Source organism: Xiphias gladius, chromosome 11, assembly GCF_016859285.1.
Source record: "Xiphias gladius isolate SHS-SW01 ecotype Sanya breed wild chromosome 11, ASM1685928v1, whole genome shotgun sequence".
In the NCBI taxonomy this organism is placed as follows: Eukaryota; Metazoa; Chordata; class Actinopteri; order Istiophoriformes; family Xiphiidae; genus Xiphias; species Xiphias gladius.
The window spans coordinates 27146463-27170540 of record NC_053410.1 but is presented as its reverse complement, the minus strand read 5'-3'; the positions used below and the strand labels follow the sequence as shown (position 1 = coordinate 27170540).

Genomic DNA, 24078 nt, shown 5'->3' with positions numbered 1-24078 from the left:
GCTTTAATTTGCATTACTGTAAATTATGTTGTCAGGTAGTAGTTACATATTTTTCTTCTTACTGTGGATAACTGGCCAGATGTAGTGATATCACATCAAGATAGCGAAGCAACTATGAAGTTAAAACACAGGAAATGTTTTAGTTAAAACATCAAGTGTTAAATGTTGTCATGCAGTGATATTGAGTGATATTCAGCAATGGTACAACTAAAAACAGTAATCCTTCAGAGGAGTCAGAGATGGTCATTTCCCCACTGTCAGTATTTTGCAGATGCAATATAAAAAAAATTACTGCAGTTCTTCAAAAAATAAATCCTCAGCTATCTCAAGGCATTTATTTATCTAAATGTAAGTGAGGTTTAATCCTTCTAATTTTTCTGTTAATAATCATTTTTCAGGCAAATGGCAAACTGGAAACTGGGGAATGCACACCAAAATCTAGGCTATGGTAATGATGCGCATAAAAATGAAGATGACAGCACACTAAGCGCCAATGTGTTCATGATATGACTGTTTTGACCACACCTGGTTTCTCTCAAGGCAAATTCAGTACTAGTATCAGATAGCCTTATATACACACACCTCTCACACCTAGTACTAATCCTTAATCAGTGACATCATCAGCAATCCACAAGAGTACATTTGAGTTAATCATAATCACTGAACACTAGAAAAAGGTAGGGGAGCAAAACATGTCATTATATGTATATATGTTCAGTTGTCAGTTTATTAGATATAATGAGCTAATACTAATGCAGCCTATTACAAAAATCCTGCAATAAATCCTCCTTCCTGATGGTACTAATGATCAATTTTTGTTGAAACTGTATTAAAGAGGTGTTGATTCAACTGTATGATCATTTTTGGAGGATGCAATTTGTGGTGCTGCTGAACTGCACTGCGTTATGTTGACAGGTGTTCCTATTATTTTGTCCACCCCATTCAAATCAATGAGGGTAGACTAAACAACTCACTTCTTTGTACCACGCAGTACAGTTAAGTGTATATTTTTCTGTGTGTGTATGTCAGTAAACATGTTCAGATTTCTCAATAACCTAGGTTAATCAAGACACTCTAAAAGTAAGGACTACTTACAGTAGATATTAATACATGGGCTTGTATTTGCATTTGGTCATTATAAAAAAAAAAGTATATTTAGGGGCGCACGCTATACAATGAAATAATATAAAGACATAAGATGTGATACAAATATTAAAAAATCATAATATTAAGGAAAAAACCTGTCCATGAGATAATCAACATACACATATTTAAAAAATATTTAAATAGGCCTTTCTAACTACTTATCAAACATACATATGGAATTTTGTTTGCAAGTGGCCATGGTATAAAGCGTAAAGATGAAATTGGGTGATTCTTTTCGAAGAAATGAGCAGCTATGGGAGAACTCAAATTCCTGCATCTGATGTTACGTCTGTGCTCTGCTATACATATTTTAAATTCCCTTATAGTTTTACCAACATGTGATGTAGCACATGGGTAGGTTGTGAGATAGATAACCACTTTTTTGTTTCAACTGATGATGTCTGTAATAGAAATAGACTTTCCAGTGTGAGGATGGTTGAATGAAGAGCATCAGTAAGTGTAGCTGCCTTGACTACGTGCACCACATTGCTGGTTTCCCGCTCCACTAAGAATAATTTGCAGTGTAGATTTAGGAGGTGGAATAAATCTGACTTAACTAAGCAATCTCTTAGGTTCCTTCCTCTTTTGAAAACCGTGAGAGGAGGGTGTTGAAAGATGGGGAGGGCAATATCTGACTAAAAAATGCCAATACTTGTATACTATACATCTCATTTCTTTTCTTTTGAAAATGATTTTTTTTTTAATTTATTTATTTTTTTTCTCCTTCCTTTTGGAATAAATCCTGATGAACTTGGAACTTTGAACAATACAATTATTGGAGCTTAGTGTGTGGTCATCTTCAATACCAGAAGCTAAATTAGTATATATCTTCCCAAGGTCAAAATGAACTTCCATGCTCAAGTTACAATCAATTTTCAATAAAATAAAATAATTTGCCACTTGGAGTGCCAAAATTTAAAGATAAAAGCTTTCGGGTAATTTAGTGTTTATTTCTGTGGCAGTCTCACAATGGAAATGTCTAACATTGATGAGTCAGGTCATTCACATGTGTCTACTGTTTCTTTAGTGACATGTGACAACAATTTGAGTTCTGCTTTCTTTCCCGGGGGTTTTTCATGCCTCACAATTAAAATTCATGACTCAGGTGTCCAACATAAATGTTAAACATCTCACAAGTGTCATACATATTTCATGCTGTATAAAAGCAGTCCAAGTGAGGGTAAAATATTTGGCAGCTCATTGGTAGGTGCCACACATGACCTGCACACACATACATGGCAACATTAAAAACACAACAAAAATCCCTCAGCAGGAAAAACCATGTATTCAGTGTCTTTTAATGGGATTAGTACTTCACCCTTAAAGAAAACACAACTTTAACCAAACTCATTGTGCTTGTACTGCAATTACTGAGCTCTACTTTTTGCTACAGTTTGTGTTGTAAACATTGTGACTGACAGCTGTGCAGCACAGATAGCTTTGTTGTGGCTGAGTGGAAATTAAACCAACAAGATCAGGAGAGTGATCTGTTATTTCCAGCTAGATTCTCACAATACCCAAGATAAGGTAGGACAGCTACAGAAATAAAATGAAATAAACAGTGGCCACAAAGACACCACCATTGTTTTTGGGTGAAACAATTATTGATTGATTTCAATTTACTGAAGCACTCCAGCACAACTGAGGATTCTTGAGTGACCATTGGCTGTTCTTGATGCTCTTCAGCTAAAAAAAAGAGGATTTAGAAACCAGTGTTGACCCTTGTATTCTTCTTTTTAGCCCTGCAGTCCTTTACATTTCAGAGCTCAGGAAAAAATGTAATGCTGTTACCTTCTCACAATGGAAAAACATTATAAGACAGTAACAACAATGTATTTCTTTGTGTAGTTTGGGGGATGTTTTAATATATACTAAAACCTTATTTTTAAGTTTTTATTGACACAGCAAAAAAGACTTTGTTAAACTTTGAGATGTTTTAAACCTTGAAACGTTTTAAAACTTGAGACGTTCTAAACTTTGAGACGTTCCTAGGAATGTCAACATGGTGATGGACGTAGCGGCTGATGTGATCCCATCGCAGAATGGTCTCTGGTTGTCTATGTACATGGTAAATGGACTGAGCTAGAAGCCGGCTGGTTTGTACTGAAGATGTAAAACTTTAGTTTGATTTTTTTTTTTTTAAATAAAGCTCAGTAATTTCCTATAACAGCTGGGTGCTGTAGTTTTTGTAATCAAAGACTGTTATGTACATAAGTATTTGGACAGTGACACAATTTTTGAAATTTTCCCCCTGTACACCACCACAAAAATATTGCATTAACCATTTAGGAATTACCTGTATACATAGTGCATAATTTTCAGAGGCTCAAAAGTAATTGGACAAATGACTGACAATCAGTTTCATGGCCAGTTCCCTCGTTATTTAATAAAAAATTAAGCAGATAAAATGTCTGGAGTTTATTCTAAGTGTTGAATTCGCATTTCATAGCTGTTCATAGGAACTCTCAAAATCCTGTCGAAAGAGGTGTCAATGTAAATGAAGAGAAACTTTAGGAGTGGCCAAATCCCCAATTTGATACATTCTTAAGAATAAGGAATGTACTTGCGAGCTCAGCAACACCAAAAGTCCTGGAAGACCATGGAAGACAACTACAACTACAACTACAACTACTACTACTACTACAGAACTGCCCAGTTCTGGAACAAGATTCTTTGGACAGATAACACCAAGATTAACTTGAATGATAGCAAGAGTTGAATAGGGAGAAGGAAAGGAAAGGCTCATGATCCAAAGCCACCAAATCACCAAACATGGTGGAGGTAGTGTTATGGCATGGACATTTATAGGTGCCAATGGAACTGGGTCACTGGTGTTTATTGATGAAGGGGCTGCTGATAGAAGTAGCAGGATGAATTCTGAAGTGTATATGGCTATAATGAACAGATTCAGCAAAGTACTGCTAAACTGATAGGACGGTGCTTCACAATACAAATGGCTAAATCAGTCACCTGACCTCAACCTAGTTGAGCATGCTTTTTACTTACTGAAGGCAGAAAGACACGACCACAAGTAGCAACTGCAGGCGGTTGTAGTAAAGGCCTGGCAAAATATCTCAAGGGAGGAAACTCAGCATTTGGTTACATCTGTGGGTTCTAGACTTCAGGCAGTCATTGACTGCAAAGGATTTTCATCCAATTATTAAAAATAATCCTTATATTTATAATTGTGTTGGTTTGTTCACTTACTTTTGAGCCTCTGAAATTGACGGACTATGTATAAAAATGGCTGTAATTCCTAAACTGTGAATGGGGTATTTTTGTTAAACCCCTTGAGTTAAAGCTGAAAGTCTATTCTGTTCATTTAAATTCAGTTTTATTTATATAGTGCCAAATCATAACAGAAGTTATCTCAGGGCCCTTTCCATATAGAGCAGGTCTAGACCGTACTCTTTATGGTTACATTTACAGAGACCCAACATTCCCCCATGAGCAAGCACTTGGCAGCAGTGGCATGGAGAAACTCCCTTTAACAGTTAGAAACATTGAACAGGACCTGACTCATGGAGGGCGGCTGTCTACCTCAAAGTCCACCCTTCAACCACATCTTGATGGCTTCGTTTCAAATCCACTGTGGTGGTGTAGAGAGGAAAAATTACAAAAAATGTGTCACTGTCCAGATACTTCTGTAACTAACAAAAGCCTCTGTGCCATAGAGCCCCATTGTTTTAAGAAAACTATTAAAAATACATCAGTGAGACACACTTTTTCACTGACATGTGTCTTTGGTACCATGGAAACACACTGGAGTTTATTTTTACTCAGTCCCACATACACTGTCCTGCTGTCCCAAGTTCTAGAGCTACAACCGTGGATACATCCACTGCTGAAAATAGTCCTCAACAAATGTACTATTTCTTCCTGTTCGAGTAACATTTGCTAAAAACTACACTGTCTAGCTGTTTTAGGATATTACTAAGCCTTTTTTAAAGAAATTAAATGATATATATATATTTAAAGCATTTATAACTTCAGATTTATAACTTCAGTAGGAACTATTAGATTTGCAAAGTGAGGGGGCCACTGTAGTTCCAGAAGTGTATTAGCCCCATTCTGTATACCCATTTCAAATTTTTCTTTTTTTAGGTTTATGTTATGACAAACATTTTCAATTATTTCAGCTTCTTCTATGAGAAATCATTTTTTTCCCATCATTTTGAAATGGTTGTCGGCATTGCTATGGAGAATTAGCCTGTCAGAGGCACAAGTCAGAGTGGTAGGGAATTCAAAAGACGTTGTTGCAGTTGTAAACAAAACACTGCACCATAGTTGCAGAATTTACCCAAAAGTGTGCCAGAATTTCAAAGTGAATTGATTAATGCTGTAGACTGTAAAATGAGTTTAACAGTGTAATCTTAAACTACAGTTTGCTGTTAGTGGTGCACATGATAGAATTTAAAGCTCTGTGACTGAATTTTTCTTTCTGAAATGCACCTTTGGAGTCGTACTTAACTTCTCCCTCTGTTTTTATGCACACAGGTTTATACCCTTTGACTTTTGTCAAAGAACCAGTTATTTTGTAATACAGTTGCCTTATCTTTTGGACTGATGATTCAACTGGGAGAGTTTCATGTCAATCCATGCTGTAGAAGAGCTCCAACTGTCAGTCACGCAATGTTGTTTAGGGGGGAAAAATGAATGGAACTTTTATTTTTGGAACCGGGAGCACCCAAAATGGCTCCTCCCTCTTAATAACTCTGGGCTTGGAGCTGAGAGCCACAGATATGGAAGGGAAGTCAGAAAGTATTGAGAAACAGACTACCACATTGTTGGTTTTGGTCTTTTCTTGATATTGTTTACAATAAGAAAAATATAGAAAAGTGCCACCTGTAACCAGTAATATCAGCCTCTCATTATCCATGTGTTCAGTATATTATTTAAATTATACAGCAGTCTCATTATTTTATGGCCTTAATTGTTTCAGTGGCCTCTTCCAAGAATAGATGAATGCTTGTCCTTTTGAGGTATTTTTTTCTTTTTTTCTTTTTTTAATGAATAATAGCTCAAATTTAAGATTTTGATTCCCACAGTGTCAGCATCTTGAGGACCTTAAAGAAATCTTTATTCACTACTCAGTCATGAAGGGTTGGATTCTGCCAGTTCCATTACTGGTTGACAACTTAGTCAGATTCACTAAGATCTCATTCTAACAAATCTCTATTGAACCTTTTAGTTGTCATCTCTTTTTTTACAAGCAAACATCAGTGTAGAAAACATTTAGAGCAGGCTTGTCTTTTTAGCAAAGACCACCACTTGTACAGTAAAAATGACAAATGTGACTAATTAGTGTATATCCCGAAATGGCTTAAATGAAACTTTAAGTCGTTTAATGTGCTTAATGTGCTTATGAAACGTCATTGTGTGTTTCTGTGTCAGCAAGACCAATGGTTAATGATGTGTGACAAGAGAAAGGATCTGTCTGATTGTGTCATTTCAATTGCAGGAAAATCTCCCAGTTATACTTTAATGCATATCAGTATTTTTATTTAAAAAATAAGGTTTGCAAAGTAAATAGGCTACACCTGTTACTTCAATTTGTCTGATATGTATTAGTATTTCATATCTTGTGTTGCTCATCTTACATTATTTTCAAGTTGTGGGCACACGTTGTGAACATTAATTAGGCTACAACTAAAAACTGTAGTGTTTTGAAAGATTATTGAAGAAATTTTGCGCAGAATGGCAAACTAGTGGCCCAAGTTTTGTGTTAATCTGAAACACCAATATACCATTGTATGACATCACTTCCTGTGTATAAGTACAAGTTTTTCCTTCATATTTGTTGCATTTGCTGGAGTATAAAAACTCCTTTTAATAACTTGTGATCATGAGAGTATATAGATGATAAATGCAAATTTTCATGCAGATCACACCTAAAGCCTAAGAGTATTTTGTAAAAATATTTTTAGCCTATTTCATTATTTTGCAGCAAAAGTTCGAAAGAGTTGTCCTCGCATATTTCACAATTTTGGGGAAAAATTTAGAGGCAGAAATAGTCATGGCTTATATCACGACATTCAGCTAAACTCATGGCATACATTCACATAAGATTTTTGATTGAGAGATGTACAATGTGGGAGTTACTGGTCAAAACACACTTACCTTAATTTTAGCACCACCTGCTGGTGGACGTGTCATTTTTGGTGTCTTTCTATTCTATACCTCCCCTGAAAATTTCACTTACGTAGCTTTTATGGTGTACGCTGCAGTACGACTTTTACCAATGGAAGAATAAAAAAATAAAAAAATTAGAAAATTACAAAAACCCCGAGCAATTACAATAGGGTTCCCAGCATTGCTGGTACTGGGAACCTAGCTGCTTTGCATGTGTGGCTCCCAGGCCCCTGGGCTTGGAACCCTAAAAACTATTTTTTTTTTTTTAAGACTTTGTGTTCACATTTATACCTCTTAACTGTCTAAATACCATTGTATGTTTTCATACTGTCAGATTGCTGCCCAGATCTGTCGCCAGGCCGGCCTGGTGCAGAAGTCCAAGGATGTAATGGACTACAGTGCTGAGAACTTTGCCATTGTCTTTGCAGCGATGGGGGTAAGCAGGCAGTGTTCAGCAGCCACTTGTTCAAAAATGTATTTTCCCCCCATCTGTGACTCTAATCCCCCTCTTAACCCTGACGTGACACCTTGATCCCTCACTCCCACCCTGCTTTTTGTCTTTTATTCACCAGGTGATTTAACCTTTAAGTCCCTCTTGTTATTTCTGCACCTCTGAGCATATCCTCCGGCCATGTAGACAGGTTACTATTCAACAGGTCCTTTAACACTGTCAGCCCTGCAGTATCAAATTCTCTTCTCCTCAGTCACATATCTTGCTTTTAGTGTCGGTTTAGACAAGACCATTAATTAGTTTAAGTCATTTTTAAAGCAAATATGCCAAAGATCTCACAGCTCCAGCTTATCAATTGTAATGATTTGCTGCTTTACTGTAGCCTTGTTCAATGATGAACGTTGTTAAGTAAACATGTTGACATTTCTGAATAAGGGTTTGAGTCACTTTTACATAAGTCATGACAGCAGTCTTACTTGGGTGGACCTAGGAACACTTCTGTACCACAACACAGCATAGGTCTAGTAAAAGCTAAAATGCCAAGTGCTTAGATGAAATTATACATATCCAGCAAAACACTCACTATTCAGCATGTGAGCAAATAAAAACAAATGAGAGTCTTGTCATTCTATATGTTGGCACTGTGGGACATTATAAAACAAGCAACAGCATTCTCTACCTAACAATGAAATTTATGAGGAAAAAAATGAAGTATTTGGGGATGCACTGTGATAAAGGGGGGTGAGTATCCCTCACACAAATGATGGTCTTCCACTTACCAATGCTATCATCAGTGACAGCAGTCCCTCTATGCACCATGCTGTTTCCATAATAGTTCTGTCATGTTTGTATAAGGCCTTAACCAGCATTTACTGTATATAACAGACACCCATGTCTGTGAGGAAAAAGTCGCTACTGTTACTACATTTTGGAAAATTGATCCAGTAAAATGCAGATTTAGCTAGTAGCAGTTCCTGGTTGCAGTATAGCTATGGATGTGCAGACAACTTTCACTTGATTACTTTAATATTGAAGAAAACATAAAAACCTGATGATTCTCAGGCAAGTTTTAGAGTCATAAGGAGTGTCTTTTTTATGATCTCTCAGTGGATTTATGGACATCTGTTAGAGATGGACATCATAGATAATGATTTTCTTGGGAAGTTTGTCACACTGAATCTAAAAATATGAAGATCATGTCAGTGTGTTCAGATATGACTGAGTTATGCATCACGATTTTAATGCAAATTGTGGCGGTTGGGTTAAAATTCCCCTACTGTCTCCATGAGCTGTGTTTCAGTGCCTCTGCTGCAACTGCTGACTTTGTTCATAATTGGGCCAGATCAGTCGGCAAATCTACACTAACTACCCACCCATTTTTTTTTTTTTCCCTAACATCAGCGTGCACTTTGCCTCATGTCTCTTCCTCTGTGTCCCCCTTTTCTCATAGTTTTAAAACTTCTGATGTAACATACATGAAGCCAGTAATGTTACATATTTGATATCAGAAAAGGGCTAATGTTTAACATTTTGTCAGAATGGTTCAAAATATTTCACCTAAGGTCCCTCAGTATCATTAACTTAATATCATTTGTCTCTCAGGTCAACATGGAAACTGCCCGCTTCTTCAAGTCTGATTTTGAGGAGAATGGCTCCATGGACAACGTTTGTCTTTTCCTGAACCTGGCCAACGACCCCACGTAAGATTCATCCAGAAATTATCTCAAAATGTGAAAGCAGTAATTGTACCAGCTACTCCAATATTTTGTATATTTTGCTTGGTAATTGATCCTGAAGGATGTTCTAATAGCAGTTGACATCAAAGATGATGTATAATGTCAGAATGTTATGTTTACTGGCTTCATTTTCACAAATGTAAAATGTATGACCAGTCTTTAGAATAAAAAAAAATTTGCTTTGACAAGTTCAATTCAGACCTCAAGTTTGTATGTGTACATTGTAATAACTTGTTTTTTTTTGTTTCTGCGACCAATCAGCATAGAACGTATCATCACCCCACGCTTGGCACTGACTACAGCCGAGTACCTGGCGTATCAGTGTGAGAAACATGTCCTGGTCATCTTGACTGACATGAGCTCCTACGCTGAGGCTCTGAGAGAGGTACGACTATCAAATCAGCTCTCTTATTGTACATATGTTGGTTACGCTTTTCAAATGTTCACATGCACCATCTGATACATTTGTCTAAGTTCTTGGTTTGAAAAGGCTGAATGTGTAAGCAGTAAAAAAATTATTTTCAGTTCTTTATGTACCCTTTTGGAACCATAAAAAAAGTACTAATTTTGCCTGCAAGTAGGAAGTCATTTATTTGTCTCACTTTATCACTTGTTAGTTTAGCTACTTGTAGTCACTTTTACCACATGTGAAACGATTAAAGCATAAGTTTTTTTTTTTTTTTAGTTTTTTTAAAATAATTTTTCTTAATGTCATCAAATTGCATGAAAACACAAAGACCAAAGATATGTTGGTCTGTCTCTCAATACTTTTTGCTTTCCCTACCCTGTCTGTGGCTCTAAACCTTAAGCCCACTGTTACTTACTGAGGATGTAAGTCTTTAAATATGGCACTCACACAAATAGTTTCATTTTTTTTTTAAAAGGCTCAGTAATAGTAAACAGTTAATCACTTAGGTTTTTATCAGACATTACTCAAACAGGGGTAAAATGTACATTTGTTGGGCTACATTCGGCAGCATATTAATCCATATTTGGTGTTCCAGTGAATATTTCAGCAACAGGATGGTGTGTGTGGGACTAAGTCATAATAGATTACAGTGAGTATATTCATGGTAATAAAGGAAAAGTCACCCAGTGCAGCGGTGTGGTTCATTAATATGTTATTAGTTTTGGGACAGTAATGGAGCTCTTTGGCACAGAGGACTATGCACTGTTACTTTTTATTTCATTAATTTAAGAAATGGGGAAGAAAAATAAACAGTAATTGTGGCATCTACAAAAGTATGGGTGCCTTTGCCAACTTTTAAGCATGAGGGTGGAAATATTCTGCTTTGGGGTTATGTGGCAGCCAGTGACACAAGAAACACTGCACAGATAGAGGGAAGAATGAATTTCATTAAATATCAGCAAAATCTGGATGCAAATGTCCTGTAGTTAGTCAAGAGATTGGAACTGAAAAGAGGTTGGCTTCTACGACAGGGCAGTGATCCAAAGTAAACGTCAAAATCGACAATGAACTACTGTAAGAAACACAAGTATAAGTTTTGGAACACAGTCCCCAGATTTGAACATCACTGAAAATCTGTGGGTAGATCTTAAACATACTGTGCGTGCAAAAAAAAATATTTCAGAACTTGAAGTGATCTGCAAGAAAAAGCTAGTGGATATTCCTAAATCAACAATATAAAAATCAAATTAAAAAACTCTTAGCTGGCTCCAAAAGGTGTTTGCAAGCTTTGATATCAGCCAAGCTTTTGTATACAACTGTAGGTATGTCTGCCTTACTGTCATAGTTATTTTAAAATACTGTACATTTTCCACATCCAGTATATTCAGTAATATCGTCATTATGGTATAGCCATACTAAATCCTCTCTGAAGACTCCAGCAGCAGTTGAAGCACCAAGCCGTGTGGCAGCGTGTCAACATAAAACACCAGTGTAAATTTTCTGAACCATTAGCACAAAGGTGATGGGCTCACTAAAGTCTTGTGCTCATTGCTGAAAAGGAGGATAATGTGTCCTTCATTCTTGTAGGAAATAGCTTAATTTCATTATTGTCCGCTTGGCTTTAAAAGGAAAATGTTCCCCCTCTCTGCCCCTCCACCTACTGCCCTCCTTTCTCTTCATGGCGAGGAGTAAGGCCCTCTCGACTCACTCTTTTGTGTCTCTGTACTGGCAGCACAATGTAGGTTTTTAAATGGTGCATGTGCGTTTCCCTTCTTGCATTTGCTGTCCATAACCTTGGCACATGCACGCTGCACCAATAGTCAGCTAAGACTCAGGCAGCTTGATGGGTATTTCAGCACTTACAAAGAGCCAGGAGGACATTAACATTTAACTTCTATTCGCATTCATGCCTGTGAAGGTTTAGTTTCGCATTGAATCTACAGTTCAGAAGTGTTTAGGCTGCCCATCAACCTTTGAATCCAAGGATGAATGAGATGCATTTTCCTTCTTGCTTGCTCTGAATTCACTTGACTTTGGGAACGAGGATTTGCTTTTGGTCATTTTTGCAGAGGGCCTGAAAACAGAATGGCAACATTTCCAACCAGCTGTTTGCCTCTTCTGAAAGATACTGAAGGAGTTAGCATCACTTGACTCTCCAACAGTAAATGGATTAAGTAGATTTTTTTTTTTGTTTGTTTACAATGAAGAGTATAGCAAAAAAGCACAGTAAGATTAAGTCTTAATTTAAAAAAAACTTATTTTTTTATTATTATATAATTATTTCTCTGGTTTGAAATGAGTCGTCCTCCCCTTTACAACTCCTTTACCCCAAAGGTCTGGAACATACATAAAGCTCCACTATCTTTTATGAACAGAACATTACAGGTGATACCTTTCATCCAGTTGTGGTTGACAACTGACCTTTTGCTAAGCCTCGACACCCTTACATACTGCTAAAGTATTCCTATTACAATTTCCATTCTAGCATGGCACATATGCAGTTTATAGCGACAACAGTTGCATATTTACCAGATTTACCGGTTGAAGGTATAATTTAATTTAAGAAGTGCTTTCTTGATTTCAGATAGGGGTAGAATAGCAGGATTTCCATTTTTAACCAGCAGCAATCAACTTTGCTGGCTGAAACAACTATCATCTATCATTACACCATGCTTAAAAACCAAGGCTAAAAAATTTTCTGCTTCCTTATCAGTTGATCCATGTAGAAGACACTGAATTAATGGCACATTGTTATTCTATTGCAGCGCGGTAAGGACAAATGTAGTGGTATTATTTGTCATTTCAAAGAGCCCCATACACACTGCCCTGTAGTGTTTCTGAGGTATATTGGTTTTTAGTGAATGGTCAGTTATTACCAGCAGTTCTGCTCAGCTTGATCGAGTTTCTTAGCCTCTTTTAGCTCATTTTTTTGTTTGTTTGTTTTTCACCAGCAGCAGCAGGCAGGTGTTTTCAGCAATAAGCTCTGATAAACGCACTGTCCACTACCTACCCAGCACCAAACAGCGGACAGACAAAGTTACTAACTTTCTGGTGAAAATAGTGGAGCATTTAGCAGCTAGAGAGACAGAGTGGGTGGAGTCCAAAAGAAAGCTAAAAGCAGAGTGAATATTAGACTTAAGGTCATCAGGTGGGCACAAACCTTACTCCAAATAAATGCTAATTAGGTGATAGTCCATTTCCTTCCACTCTCAGCCTTATCTGCTGCTCCAAAGTGGCCAAAAAATTAATTACTACAGCTTTAAAATTTTCTCCAATTTGATTAAAATAAGAGAAAATTAAAGCTGTATTAATTATTTTTTTGGCCACTTGGGAGCAGCAGAGCAAGCTGAGAATATTAGGACCATTGAATGGGCTCATGGGGGGAGTGGCAGCCACAGTTTTAATACAGCGCAATTTTCGCCAGTTGAGGTGTGTTCCAATTGTCATGACTTTTCGTGAATTTTTGCCAGTTCTGACGTTTGCCAATTTTCCTGAGTTTCTGACCATCCCAAGCCCCTCAAAAATGTCTTGCTGCATAATAATAATGATGATGATGATGATGATGATGACGATGATGATGATTAAAAAAATAATACTACTACTAATAATAAGAATAATAATCTCTACCAAAACAATAAGTTCCTTGTGCAAGTTGCTCTGGTGCTCTTTTAATGAGTTTTGTTTTTGCATATTACTTAAGTTATGCACCTGAGGAACTATCTTAGTGTCTTTTATATTATAAATCTATCAAGCAAAATCCCCTGCATTCATCTGATCATTTCCCTGATCCTGCTGCTTGTTCCATGCTGTAGATTAATCTTTCTATTTATTTATTTATAGCTTACTTATTTACTTGTGATTTGAAAAAAAATACTTCAGTTAGGAGTGTTGAAGCCCAAAAAATTCCCCATGCAAATATTCATCCTGACCTTAGTATCCTGTACTTAATGAAGCCATCCTGCACAATGCCCTGCACCGACTTAATCCTGCTGCTTTTTCCATGTCTTAGATTACTCATTCTATTTACTTATTTACTCATATATGTATTTATTTATTTAGTTTGACAAAATAACTAGCAAATGTCGTGATTCTGCAAGTTTTGTCTTACTTGAACTGACCCATAAGCCTCAGTGGGAAATGGGAAACTACATGCCCATTACAACTAACTAATAACTTTTAATCATGAGGGTCTTTAGACGCAAAAGGCATTTTTTTGGAGTATCAAAACTCTTTGAATAACTTGTGATCATGAGAATACATGGATAATACATGCAATGTTTCATGTAGATAGCACTTGCAGGAGAGAATAATTGGAAAAATAATTTTGACATATTTTATCATTCTGCTACGAAAGTGCCACCTACTGGTCAATAGGCACCAAATTTTGCACAGATGTTTAGCGGGGCATGAGGAACTACTGATCCAAATTTCGTGTTAATAGGAGTGATTGTTGCCAAGATATGCAACACTACTGTTTTGACTGCAGCCTATAAGAAGTTAAGTTATAATTTCCACATTTTTTGGATTGTCAATTAATAACTTTAGATCATGAGCGTCCATAGATTGTACGTGCAAAGTTTCGTGCATATTGGACTCAAAACCTAGGAGGAGTTCAAAAAATTAGGTTTTCGCATATTTCATATTTTTGCAAAAAAAAATTTATTAGGCAGAAATGTGCGTGGCCTATATCATAAGACCCAGCTAAATTCTATACCACCCCTGAAAATATCACTTACGTAACTTTTAAAGTGTATGCTGCAGTACCACTTTTACCAATGCAAGAATAAAAAAATAAATGAAAAAAAATCTGAGCGATTACATTAAGGTTCCCAGCACCGCTGGTACTGGCCAAGCCCCCATTAATAACCTCTACAAAAACAATAGGTTTCTTGGACCTTCGGTCCCTAAAAAGGGAGAAAAAAATAATAAAATTTAAACGCATGCCAAGAACCTTGTATCCTTTATCTGCTTCTTCTTACCACTCTCATGTCGCCCTCCCACCAACCCCTGACCACTCACCTTTAGGTCTCTGCTGCCCGAGAGGAAGTGCCCGGTCGTCGAGGCTTTCCTGGCTACATGTACACTGATCTGGCTACCATCTACGAACGTGCTGGCCGCGTGGAGGGCAGAAACGGCTCCATTACTCAGATCCCCATTCTTACCATGCCCAATGATGGTGAGAGCAGCAGCATTAGAACAAGAGCTTTCTGTGCTTTAAGTGAAACCAAAATCACGTCTTCACAACCGTCAGCCTTGTGGCGGCCCTAGATAAGAATGATGTATTTATGCATTCAAACCAGTGTTAATAGCTTTACTCTACCTTTGTATCTGTTGGATATCAGTGTGGTAAGAAGGATTATTCTTCATTATTTTATTTTTTGTCCTTAAATGCTTAAATCTTTTGGCAAATCAGTTACTGGAGAAGGCATCTGAAATGGACTGAGGAGACATTTTTGATGCCTCCAGTTACCATAGCAACATATATGAAGAGCCTACTCCTATCTAGTTCCCATTACAGCATCACAGGGAGGTTATTGTGTCAGCTTTTACTAAACACTGATAGTGTTCCTAAGGGCTCCCAGGCTCTTGATTTAGAGTCAAGTCTTTAAACTGGGAAGAAATTCAGTCTTTTTCTGTCCTGCGTGTGACATTGTTTTAATGTCTGCAAATCAGTGAGTGATTTGAATAGTGTCTCAATTGTGAGTTTAAACTCAGGCATTATATGTAGTCTTTATATAAATTTCACTGCTGTATTGAAATGTAATTTATATAAGTTGAGTTTGTTGGATATGTTGTGATTAAACCAATTTGTGTCTAATAGACATCACCCATCCGATTCCTGATCTGACTGGATACATTACAGAGGGTCAGGTCTACGTTGACAGACAGCTGCACAACAGACAGGTAGTTATCAGTCCTTTTTTGAAGCCATTTTTTCGAAAGAACATTCGTCACACTTGGGGGCTAAGTGGGTTTTGGGTTAGATGGTCCCATTTATAGCTTTGATTCAAAATGCAACATGCTGTTCTAGTCATTTTGTGTGGATTCAAATATAGTGCATTCAGAAAGAAATCAGATCCTTTAACTTTTTTTTACATTTTGTTATGTTGCAGCCTTTATGCTAAAATTATTTAAATTAATTTTTTTTCTTCATCAGTCTGTACTTAATATCGCATAATGCCTGTGAAAACAGAATTTCTGAAATTTTTGCAAATTTATTAAAAAAGGAAAAATGACATATCGCATATACATAAGTATTCAGACCCTTTACTCAGTACTTAGTTTAAGTACCTTTGGCAGCGATTAAATCCTTGAGTCTCCTTGGGTTTGATGGGATATGTTTTGAACACTTGGATTTGGGGATTTCCTGTCATTCCTCTCTGCAGATCCTCTCAAGCTCTGTCAGGTTGGATGGGGACTGTCAGTGGACAGTCATTTTCAGGTCTCTCTGGAGATGAGAAATTGGGTTCAAGTCAGGGCTGTGGCTGGGCCACTCAAGGACATTAACAGAGTTGTCCCTTAGCCACTCCCGTATTTCCTTGGCTGTGCGCTTAGGGTCATTGTCATGTTGGAAGGTGAAGTTTTGACCCAGTCTGAGGTCCTAAGCACTCTGGACAAGGTTTTCATTGAGGGTAATGCTGTACGTGGCTCCATGCAGTTTTCCCTCAACCCTGACCAGTCTCCCTGTCCCTGCCACTGAAAAACAACCCCACAGCTTGACCTCATGGCTTGTTTTTTGGTCTGATATGCATTGTCAGCTTTGAGACCTTATATAGACAGGTGTGTGCCTTTCCAAATCATGTCCAAACAACTGAATTTACCACAGGTTGACTCCAATCAAGGTGTAGAAACATGTCAAAGGGGGATCAAGAGAAATGGGAGGCACCTGAGCTAAATTTCAAGTGTCACAGCAAAGGGTCTTAATACTTATGTCAGTAAGAGATTTCAGTTTTTCCTTTTGAATAAATTTGCAAGAATTTCAGAAATTCTGTTTTCTCTTTTTCATTATGGTGCAATGAGTAGGTTGATAAGGCAAAATTAATTTAAACAATTTTAGCATAAGGTTGCAAAATAACAAAATGTGAAAAAAGTGAAAGGGTCTGAAAATTTTATTAATGCACTGTACACTGTATACTGTACATGGATTGATTAATCTAAACTGTCAGATGCTTATACCTATGGTTTTGATAATTTAACCAGGTGAAAACAATCAGTTGCTAGTCATGCATCCCATCATGATGCTTAACAATTCAAATTAAAATCATTCTCCAAAAGTAAAATAAAGCAAGGGCAAACCTCTGGCCAGCTTAATGTAATGTTTCACTTTTGTCTAAGTATTGTGACTGCTCAGATGTAAATCAAGTCCACTGTCCATCATGCTTTGATAATGTTAAAAAGGCTGGAATCCAATATGCATATGAAGCTTCTGCATTGTTAAATTATTTGTTAAACCTCAAACATGCATATGATGTGGGTCTACCAACATGCAGTTGAATTCAGCGGACCCGTATGTGTAGGACAGCTGTCACCGGTTAATCTCTGCTTGTGACCAGTAGCAGAGACTCCAGTCTGCAGTGTAGTTCCATACACTTCACTGATAAACAATGGAATTACACTACATGATTGCCAAATATAAGTTAAAGGTTCCTTGTGGAGCTTCAGATCTATAGTAGCACTATGGAGCTATTTTTCTATGAGTTGGTCCTCGTTATGTTCATGCAAGTGACGTGATGCACAGTGCTACCGATGATGTCGCACTATTCCACTGATAAACAGGTGGCGGTAACATGCCAAGATATGCTACAACACTGGTGGGGGAACATAATGTTACTAAGTAATATTTTGCACAGACCACAGGGTTTCATGACTTGTGCACAATTTAACTCTTGGTCACAATTTTTTTCCAGTTATACCATAAAGCTTGTCAGCTAAGTCATTTTCTGATAATAGTTCCTTATTGAAAATACCAACAGAGTAAAAAGAATTTCAGAATGCAGTACTCTTGAAGGGCTCATCTCATGAGTTCACATATTTATAACAAAAAACTAAGATTTGGATTGAGAAAAAAACTTGTCTTGTAACTACATTGTTCATTACATTGTTTAGTAACCTCTATAGATAAAAGAATAAATTAGTGATTAACAAAGTTCACATTTTGCATTAACAATTCATCAAACAATCTAATTTTTGTCTTTCAGATCTACCCACCAATCAATGTGTTGCCCTCATTGTCTCGTCTGATGAAGTCAGCCATCGGTGAGGGGATGACCAGGAAGGACCATGCTGATGTCTCTAACCAGCTGGTAACAAATCTTACCTATTGTACCTAAATATTACATCTTGTAACCTGGACATAATGTTTTTCCCTCTGAATTACTGCGTTTACATGCTTGTAAGTAACAAGGTTACAGTCAGTTTCCTCCAGTAAGCTGATTTCTTAACCATCATGTAAACAAGAAACCTGGTTTTCGTAAACTGGGTAGGGGGTTGGAGAAACCTGATTTCGCCATTTTCTTTGCCATGTGTATGGGTAACCAGGTTTCTAATCGGCTTTTTACAAGTGTGCATGGGCATGACTCAAGACTGCAGACAGGGAAAGGAGTGGAGTGGAATGGAGTGGCTGGATGAAAGGAGAGGTCATTACATGGAGCAATGCATCCTCATATTTAAATAAAGTCCGACTAAAACTGAAACTAATGCAAAGTTGGCCTGTCAGTGTCAAAATACGTTGGTTTCCACTGCTGAACATTTGATAATTTATTAAATTCAGATTCTTCATTCTGTGAAGAGGAGCTCCATTCTGTCTGTCTGCCTTAGGAAGCAGTGTCTTCTATAATCTGGTTACTCATCAGTGGCACATATACACGGATTTATAGTAACCTGGTTACTTAAATGCATGTAAACGCATTTTATAATGTCTTAATCAAAGTTTGAAAAAGAAAAAAATAAAAGCATTGACAAGGGTAATTTTTGGACAGAGCAGTGGTGTTTAATGCCACTTTTTTATAACCGTATTATGAACTGTCGTCATTAGTATTACTAATGTCTCTCCTTTTCTTCAGTATGCCTGTTATGCCATAGGTAAGGATGTCCAGGCCATGAAAGCTGTGGTGGGAGAAGAGGCCCTCACCTCTGATGACCTTCTCTACCTTGAGTTCCTACAGAAGTTTGAGAAGAATTTCATTGCTCAAGGTAAGAAGATGCTAAAGAAACAATTCACAAATTTTCAACCTTATTTCCTTGTATTCATTACAGAGGTAGTATGTGTACAACATTCATAATAGTGTAGGATATGAGATATTCATTGTTTCATCTGCCTTCTCACAAAGGCAGCCATTACTTACTAGTGTGTTAGCCGACTAATTGATTGACAGAAAATTAATCAGCAACTATTTTTATAACTGATTCATTATTTGTCATTTACCAAGCAAATATATCAAACTTTGTTTGGTCCGTCTTTCTCAAATGTGAGTTTGCTTCTTCCCCTTTATACTATTGTAAAGTGAATATCTTTGGGTTTTGGATTGTTGGTGAGACAAAGCATGCAGTTTGAATGCAGAGATCACCTTTGGATTTGGAAACTTATAATGAACATTTTTCGCAATTTTATTAAACATTTTATAGACTAAATAATCAGTCCTAAGAATAGCAATAATAGCATTAATTCATAATGAAAATAATTATGAGTTGCAACTCCAAGATATTGTTATTGGATACTTACATACAACCCCTATTAAGGTTTGCACACTTTTTAGACATGCCAAATTACCTGCTAACTGCTTTCTTTGGCAGATGTGAGCTTGTGCTCTCTGCCAGCTCTCCTTCAAATGCAGCCCAAACTATTTATTCACCACAGACAACCTCATGCAGAAGTTCTGCTCTTTTGTTAAAGCAGTTTGGGAGCAGGTGAAATCTGATTTAGTGATTAGTCACTGTATCACATACTGTATAGACTTCTGCAACAGATTTGACTGTTCACTGCTATCACATAATTAGCAGTGAAGCTTTCATTTAAATACCCAGAACTGTTGAGCTTGGTGGGAAATTAATGAGTGAAAGAAACCACATAGCTTTACATTTATAGTGATTATAAAGGAAATTCAAAAGTGAAAATGGGGTAGTGCAAGAGTGTTATAGAGATATAATGATATTCCCACGAGGATCCAAACTTTAATAAGCAAATTAATGTGGGAGTTCTATTTTTCTCACTGAAAGGTGCATGGTAGTTGCTGTCTCCTGTCTCTCTCTGGTCTTATGACCTTTTCTTTGTGCTGCCAAGCAAAGCTGAAAATGTGTTTGCACTACACTTAATACATTTATATTGCATTTCTCTCAAGTATTAACTACTGTATTAGCACTCAGGGTAGTTGACTTTGATTTCACATACTACATATTTTCTGTGTGCTGATGTTGTTACTGTTTAAAGTAAAACCTAGACATAGAAAACATAGAGGTCTTATTATTATCATTGTCTCAGAGAAAAAAAATCACAATATATGTAAAGTGATGATCTGAAATAAAGAGGAAACTAGCCAACAGTAGGGTCATTCCATACCAAATCACCTAGGGCCTCCCAGTTCACGTCATGGATTTTCTTGAAAAATTTCACATGAAAACGTCTATGAAATTCCAATCCTATAACTCTACTGCAATTACTTTTTTAGTTATGAATTTTTGAAGTTTGTCCCTCGGAGCAAAATTTCATCATTACTGTGATTGTTTGTATGTGTATTCTCAGCCTCACCAATCACTTATTTTTCCACTGGATTGGGTTGAGATTTGTACTGACTATCCAAAAAACCCTGAGGATCATTTGCAAATTGTATTCATGTAAATATTTGTTGTTGAATGTTTTACAGTAATCAAATGAACTTTTTTTTAACTAATTTACCTGAACAAATAATCGTTTATTTTCAAAAATTATTTTCAACTAGTTTTCACTTTTTTTTGCAGAAATTTCTACAAACATGTTTTCACTTTGTCGTTTTGAGTGTAGGTTGCTGGGCAAATATGGCAAATTTATCCATTTAAAATAAAATCTACAAGTGTGCAGAAATTGAATGAGTCTGAATACTTTCTGAAGCCACTGTATTTTTCTCAGGAGATGGTGGAGACCAAAACAGAGCTATAAGGAGAGTGAATATCAAACTTATATTCATAAGGTGAACATATATACAACCGAAGTGGGATATAATCTTGCTATGTGTCTGCTGCATGTGTAAATAAGCACAAAATAACACATTTGTCATATCCATTTTGTGTATACAATTGGTCACAAAATAATTTACTTGAGCTTTAACATTGAATATCTTGGTGTCTCTTTGGATAATGTTATGTACAGTAGAGACTGTGTTTGTGTGAGACTACCCCAGTTGATATCGTGTGTGGATGCTAACCAGCACCATTGTTGCCTGTATGTCTCCCTCAGGCCCGTATGACAACAGGACAGTGTATGAAACCCTGGACATTGGCTGGCAGTTGCTGCGAATCTTCCCCAAGGAGATGCTGAAGAGGATTCCTCAGAGCACCCTGGCCGAGTTTTACCCCAGGGAGTCTGCCGTCCGTCACTGAGGCACATTAAGGGATCCTCTCGTTCTAGGTCCACTCGCCTTTCTACCCACAAATCTCCTCTCCATTTATTCCTTTCTTTCATCTTGCTCTATAGCCCTTCCCTTCCGGGCGGTCGAATATCAGTGTTTTTGAGCCTTTACCCATTCCAGACTTCATCTTCTTTCTCCACTGTTCTTATTACCTCAGGTTCTTCTCCTTCCAATGAATCAACTCACCCCAACATCACCCTCCACTTCTTCCCTACCCTGAATGAGAACAGGGCAATAATCTCCCCCTTATATAGATGTACTGTAGTGTATTTGTGTCCAGAAGTTGTGTATGGAAAGTGTCTTGTTGTAATATGAACCCTTGATTGCAAAAAACGTGAACATATCCTAAAAATTATAGATCTGCTTTATTTATTGCAGTGTGTTACTGCTGGATCTCCCTTTTCTTTTTTTTAAATAAATGCCATGTTATAATCCATCCCCCAATAAAAAAAACAAGAGGTTTCCCATAAAAGAAAGATGTCTACATATGGAGGTCGACAAAATAACAAATGCCCCAACATACTGTAGCCCTGCAGTCCATGCCAGTTAGTTGCAATTCATAAAGTTTGGTTTTTATCTAGAATGTATTATTCTACTAGGTATTTATTCTACTTGATTGTCATTTTGTAAACTAAAAGGCATACTTTGAATGAATTATTTACTGAACAACACAAACTTGCAGCTTCACAAAATACACATCATAAATGTCACTATATTGGTATTTACCAGAGGGTGATATTATATTCCTGTGTTTCTCTTATTTTGTCCACTCCCTGGGTCTTGTTTAATAAAGACAACTGCTGTATTTTTTCATGCCGATGTTCTCAAGTTCACTATTACTTAAATCTTCTCATGTTACCATTCTCAACATCCTTAGTAAACAGACAAACTACGGCCACAAGCAGAGTTCAGATGTTTATTGTATGTTACCCCCAGTACTTTGACTCTTTCTTCCCTCTTTTGGGCCCTCTTGCTTCCTCTACTTACTCTTGAAAGAATACAGTGGATGTTAACATTATTTGTGTTTTTGTTGTTTGATTTGTAATATGGAAAAGAATATACAAAAGTGTGTTAAACATTCCTGTCTCCAGAAACTAATTCTTTGTTGTGCAACCATAATGGTTTTGTGAGTTTATTTGTCCATGACTAAATTAAATTATATGATAAATCTTGTCTTTTCTGGTCTTAGTTATAACTTCATACATCTGCAACACTGATATACTTCATGGGGTCCGTGTCACCCTCCTCTGACACGACAGAGCTTTCCCTGTGATTCCAGCTACTTAAAAGCTGTATGGAAAATCTGATATGACAGCTTGCTTTGCATATTATTTGTTAAAAATGTAGGTGAATTTGAAATTGCAAAAATATGTCTTGGACTCTCTACTATTCTGAAGAGCTGCTAACCCTAAAACATCTCTTGCTCAGAGTGTCAGTAGAGAATTCAAATTATTTTGTCTGTGTTGTTTACATTTTGACAAAAAGACAAATAAAAGAGAAAACAGTGAATACAAGTCCAGTTCTTAGTACAACTTGATCCCACTTAATATCAGCAGGAATGACCAGAGCACCAAGTACTGGTACCATTATCACACATCATTTATTACCAGTTACTATGTGCTATCCACGTACGTTTTTTATTAAGATTTTTTTTTCATATTTCTATTAATATTGTCGAAATAATTAAGCGGTGGGACTATCAAAATAGGTTGAATATTTCAGACAGTGTCGCAAGATAAGCTGGACATTTATGTACAGTACTACATTGTAGCTCGCGCGCGAGGGAATCTACCTTACAGGTGTGTCGCAAAGGACTACTTCCTGTTGAACTTCGGTTAAAGATTTTCTCGCTATGGCTGCAGAAGAGCTGGATAAAATGAATGTCATTACAGAGCTGTCAAACCAAGGTAAGTATTATTTGTTTTGACGCGAATGGTCTCTATGTCGCTGTTATACACCATCTAGGACCGATATTTGATACAGTCCTGTGCACTTGAAAGAAATTCGCGTGTTAGCTAAGGATACACAAATTAAAAATATATTCACACGACCCTTTTTAAGGGTTTATTTTTGATAACTTCGGTGTAAAAACTAAGCAGACTCCTTATACCCAGTGCTGGGATAAACTGCTAGTGGACCCAAGGGCAAAAGTGAGTGCTGGGCTCTTAAACCTCCCTTTTTTCACCCATTCTGTGCAGTCAGTACAGTATTTCTCTGCTGGAATATTACATGACCAATGTTTGCTGTGTGGTAGTTTGATTAAACACACATTAATTTAAAAACTTGCTTCATATAAGCATAAGACTGAATAAACAGGTTTAAAACTAGACAGGGCCTCATAACCAGTAATAAAGTCTGACCCACCTGAAGGCCCCTGTCATGTCACCATTCAGCGGTGTGCTGTTAGGACAAGCAAGGCAAGCAGTGCTTGGCCAGTTACAGTTAAAAATAGACTTCAATTAGAAGGGCACTTAGAGAGTGCAGACCTCTGCCAAGGCCATTGTCAAACAACATAAACCAGCCTTCAGAGAAGTTCATATTATATTCAGATTCTTACTAGATGATCCAGATCTGTCCCAAAATGTAATGGGTTCTTCCCTGGCC

The 24078-nt window shown here is 37.0% G+C and overlaps 2 protein-coding genes across 3 annotated transcripts in view; both read left to right on the top strand.

Annotated features, from left to right (window-relative positions):
• atp6v1ba (ATPase, H+ transporting, lysosomal, V1 subunit B, member a) overlaps window positions 1–22647 on the top strand; it is a 43114-nt gene extending 20467 nt beyond the window's left edge. Inside the window, exons 7-14 of one of the 2 annotated variants that reach the window (XM_040139644.1) lie at window positions 7613–7714; window positions 9332–9429; window positions 9727–9850; window positions 14900–15050; window positions 15696–15778; window positions 18073–18177; window positions 18937–19066; window positions 21303–22647. In XM_040139644.1, coding sequence (XP_039995578.1) covers window positions 7613–7714; window positions 9332–9429; window positions 9727–9850; window positions 14900–15050; window positions 15696–15778; window positions 18073–18177; window positions 18937–19066; window positions 21303–21445 — 936 coding nt within the window. In that variant the 3' untranslated portion in view covers window positions 21446–22647. Of the gene's footprint in view, window positions 1–7612; window positions 7715–9331; window positions 9430–9726; window positions 9851–14899; window positions 15051–15695; window positions 15779–18072; window positions 18178–18936; window positions 19067–20975; window positions 21056–21302 lie in introns of those variants that run through there. The other variant, XM_040139645.1, reaches the window with a different exon arrangement.
• A 625-nt stretch (window positions 22648–23272) lies between these two features.
• Window positions 23273–24078, top strand: part of shtn1 (shootin 1) — a 39328-nt gene continuing 38522 nt past the window's right edge. The window contains exon 1 of the mRNA XM_040139654.1: window positions 23273–23381. Coding sequence (XP_039995588.1) covers window positions 23327–23381 — 55 coding nt within the window. The 5' untranslated portion in view covers window positions 23273–23326. The remainder of the gene's footprint in view (window positions 23382–24078) is intronic.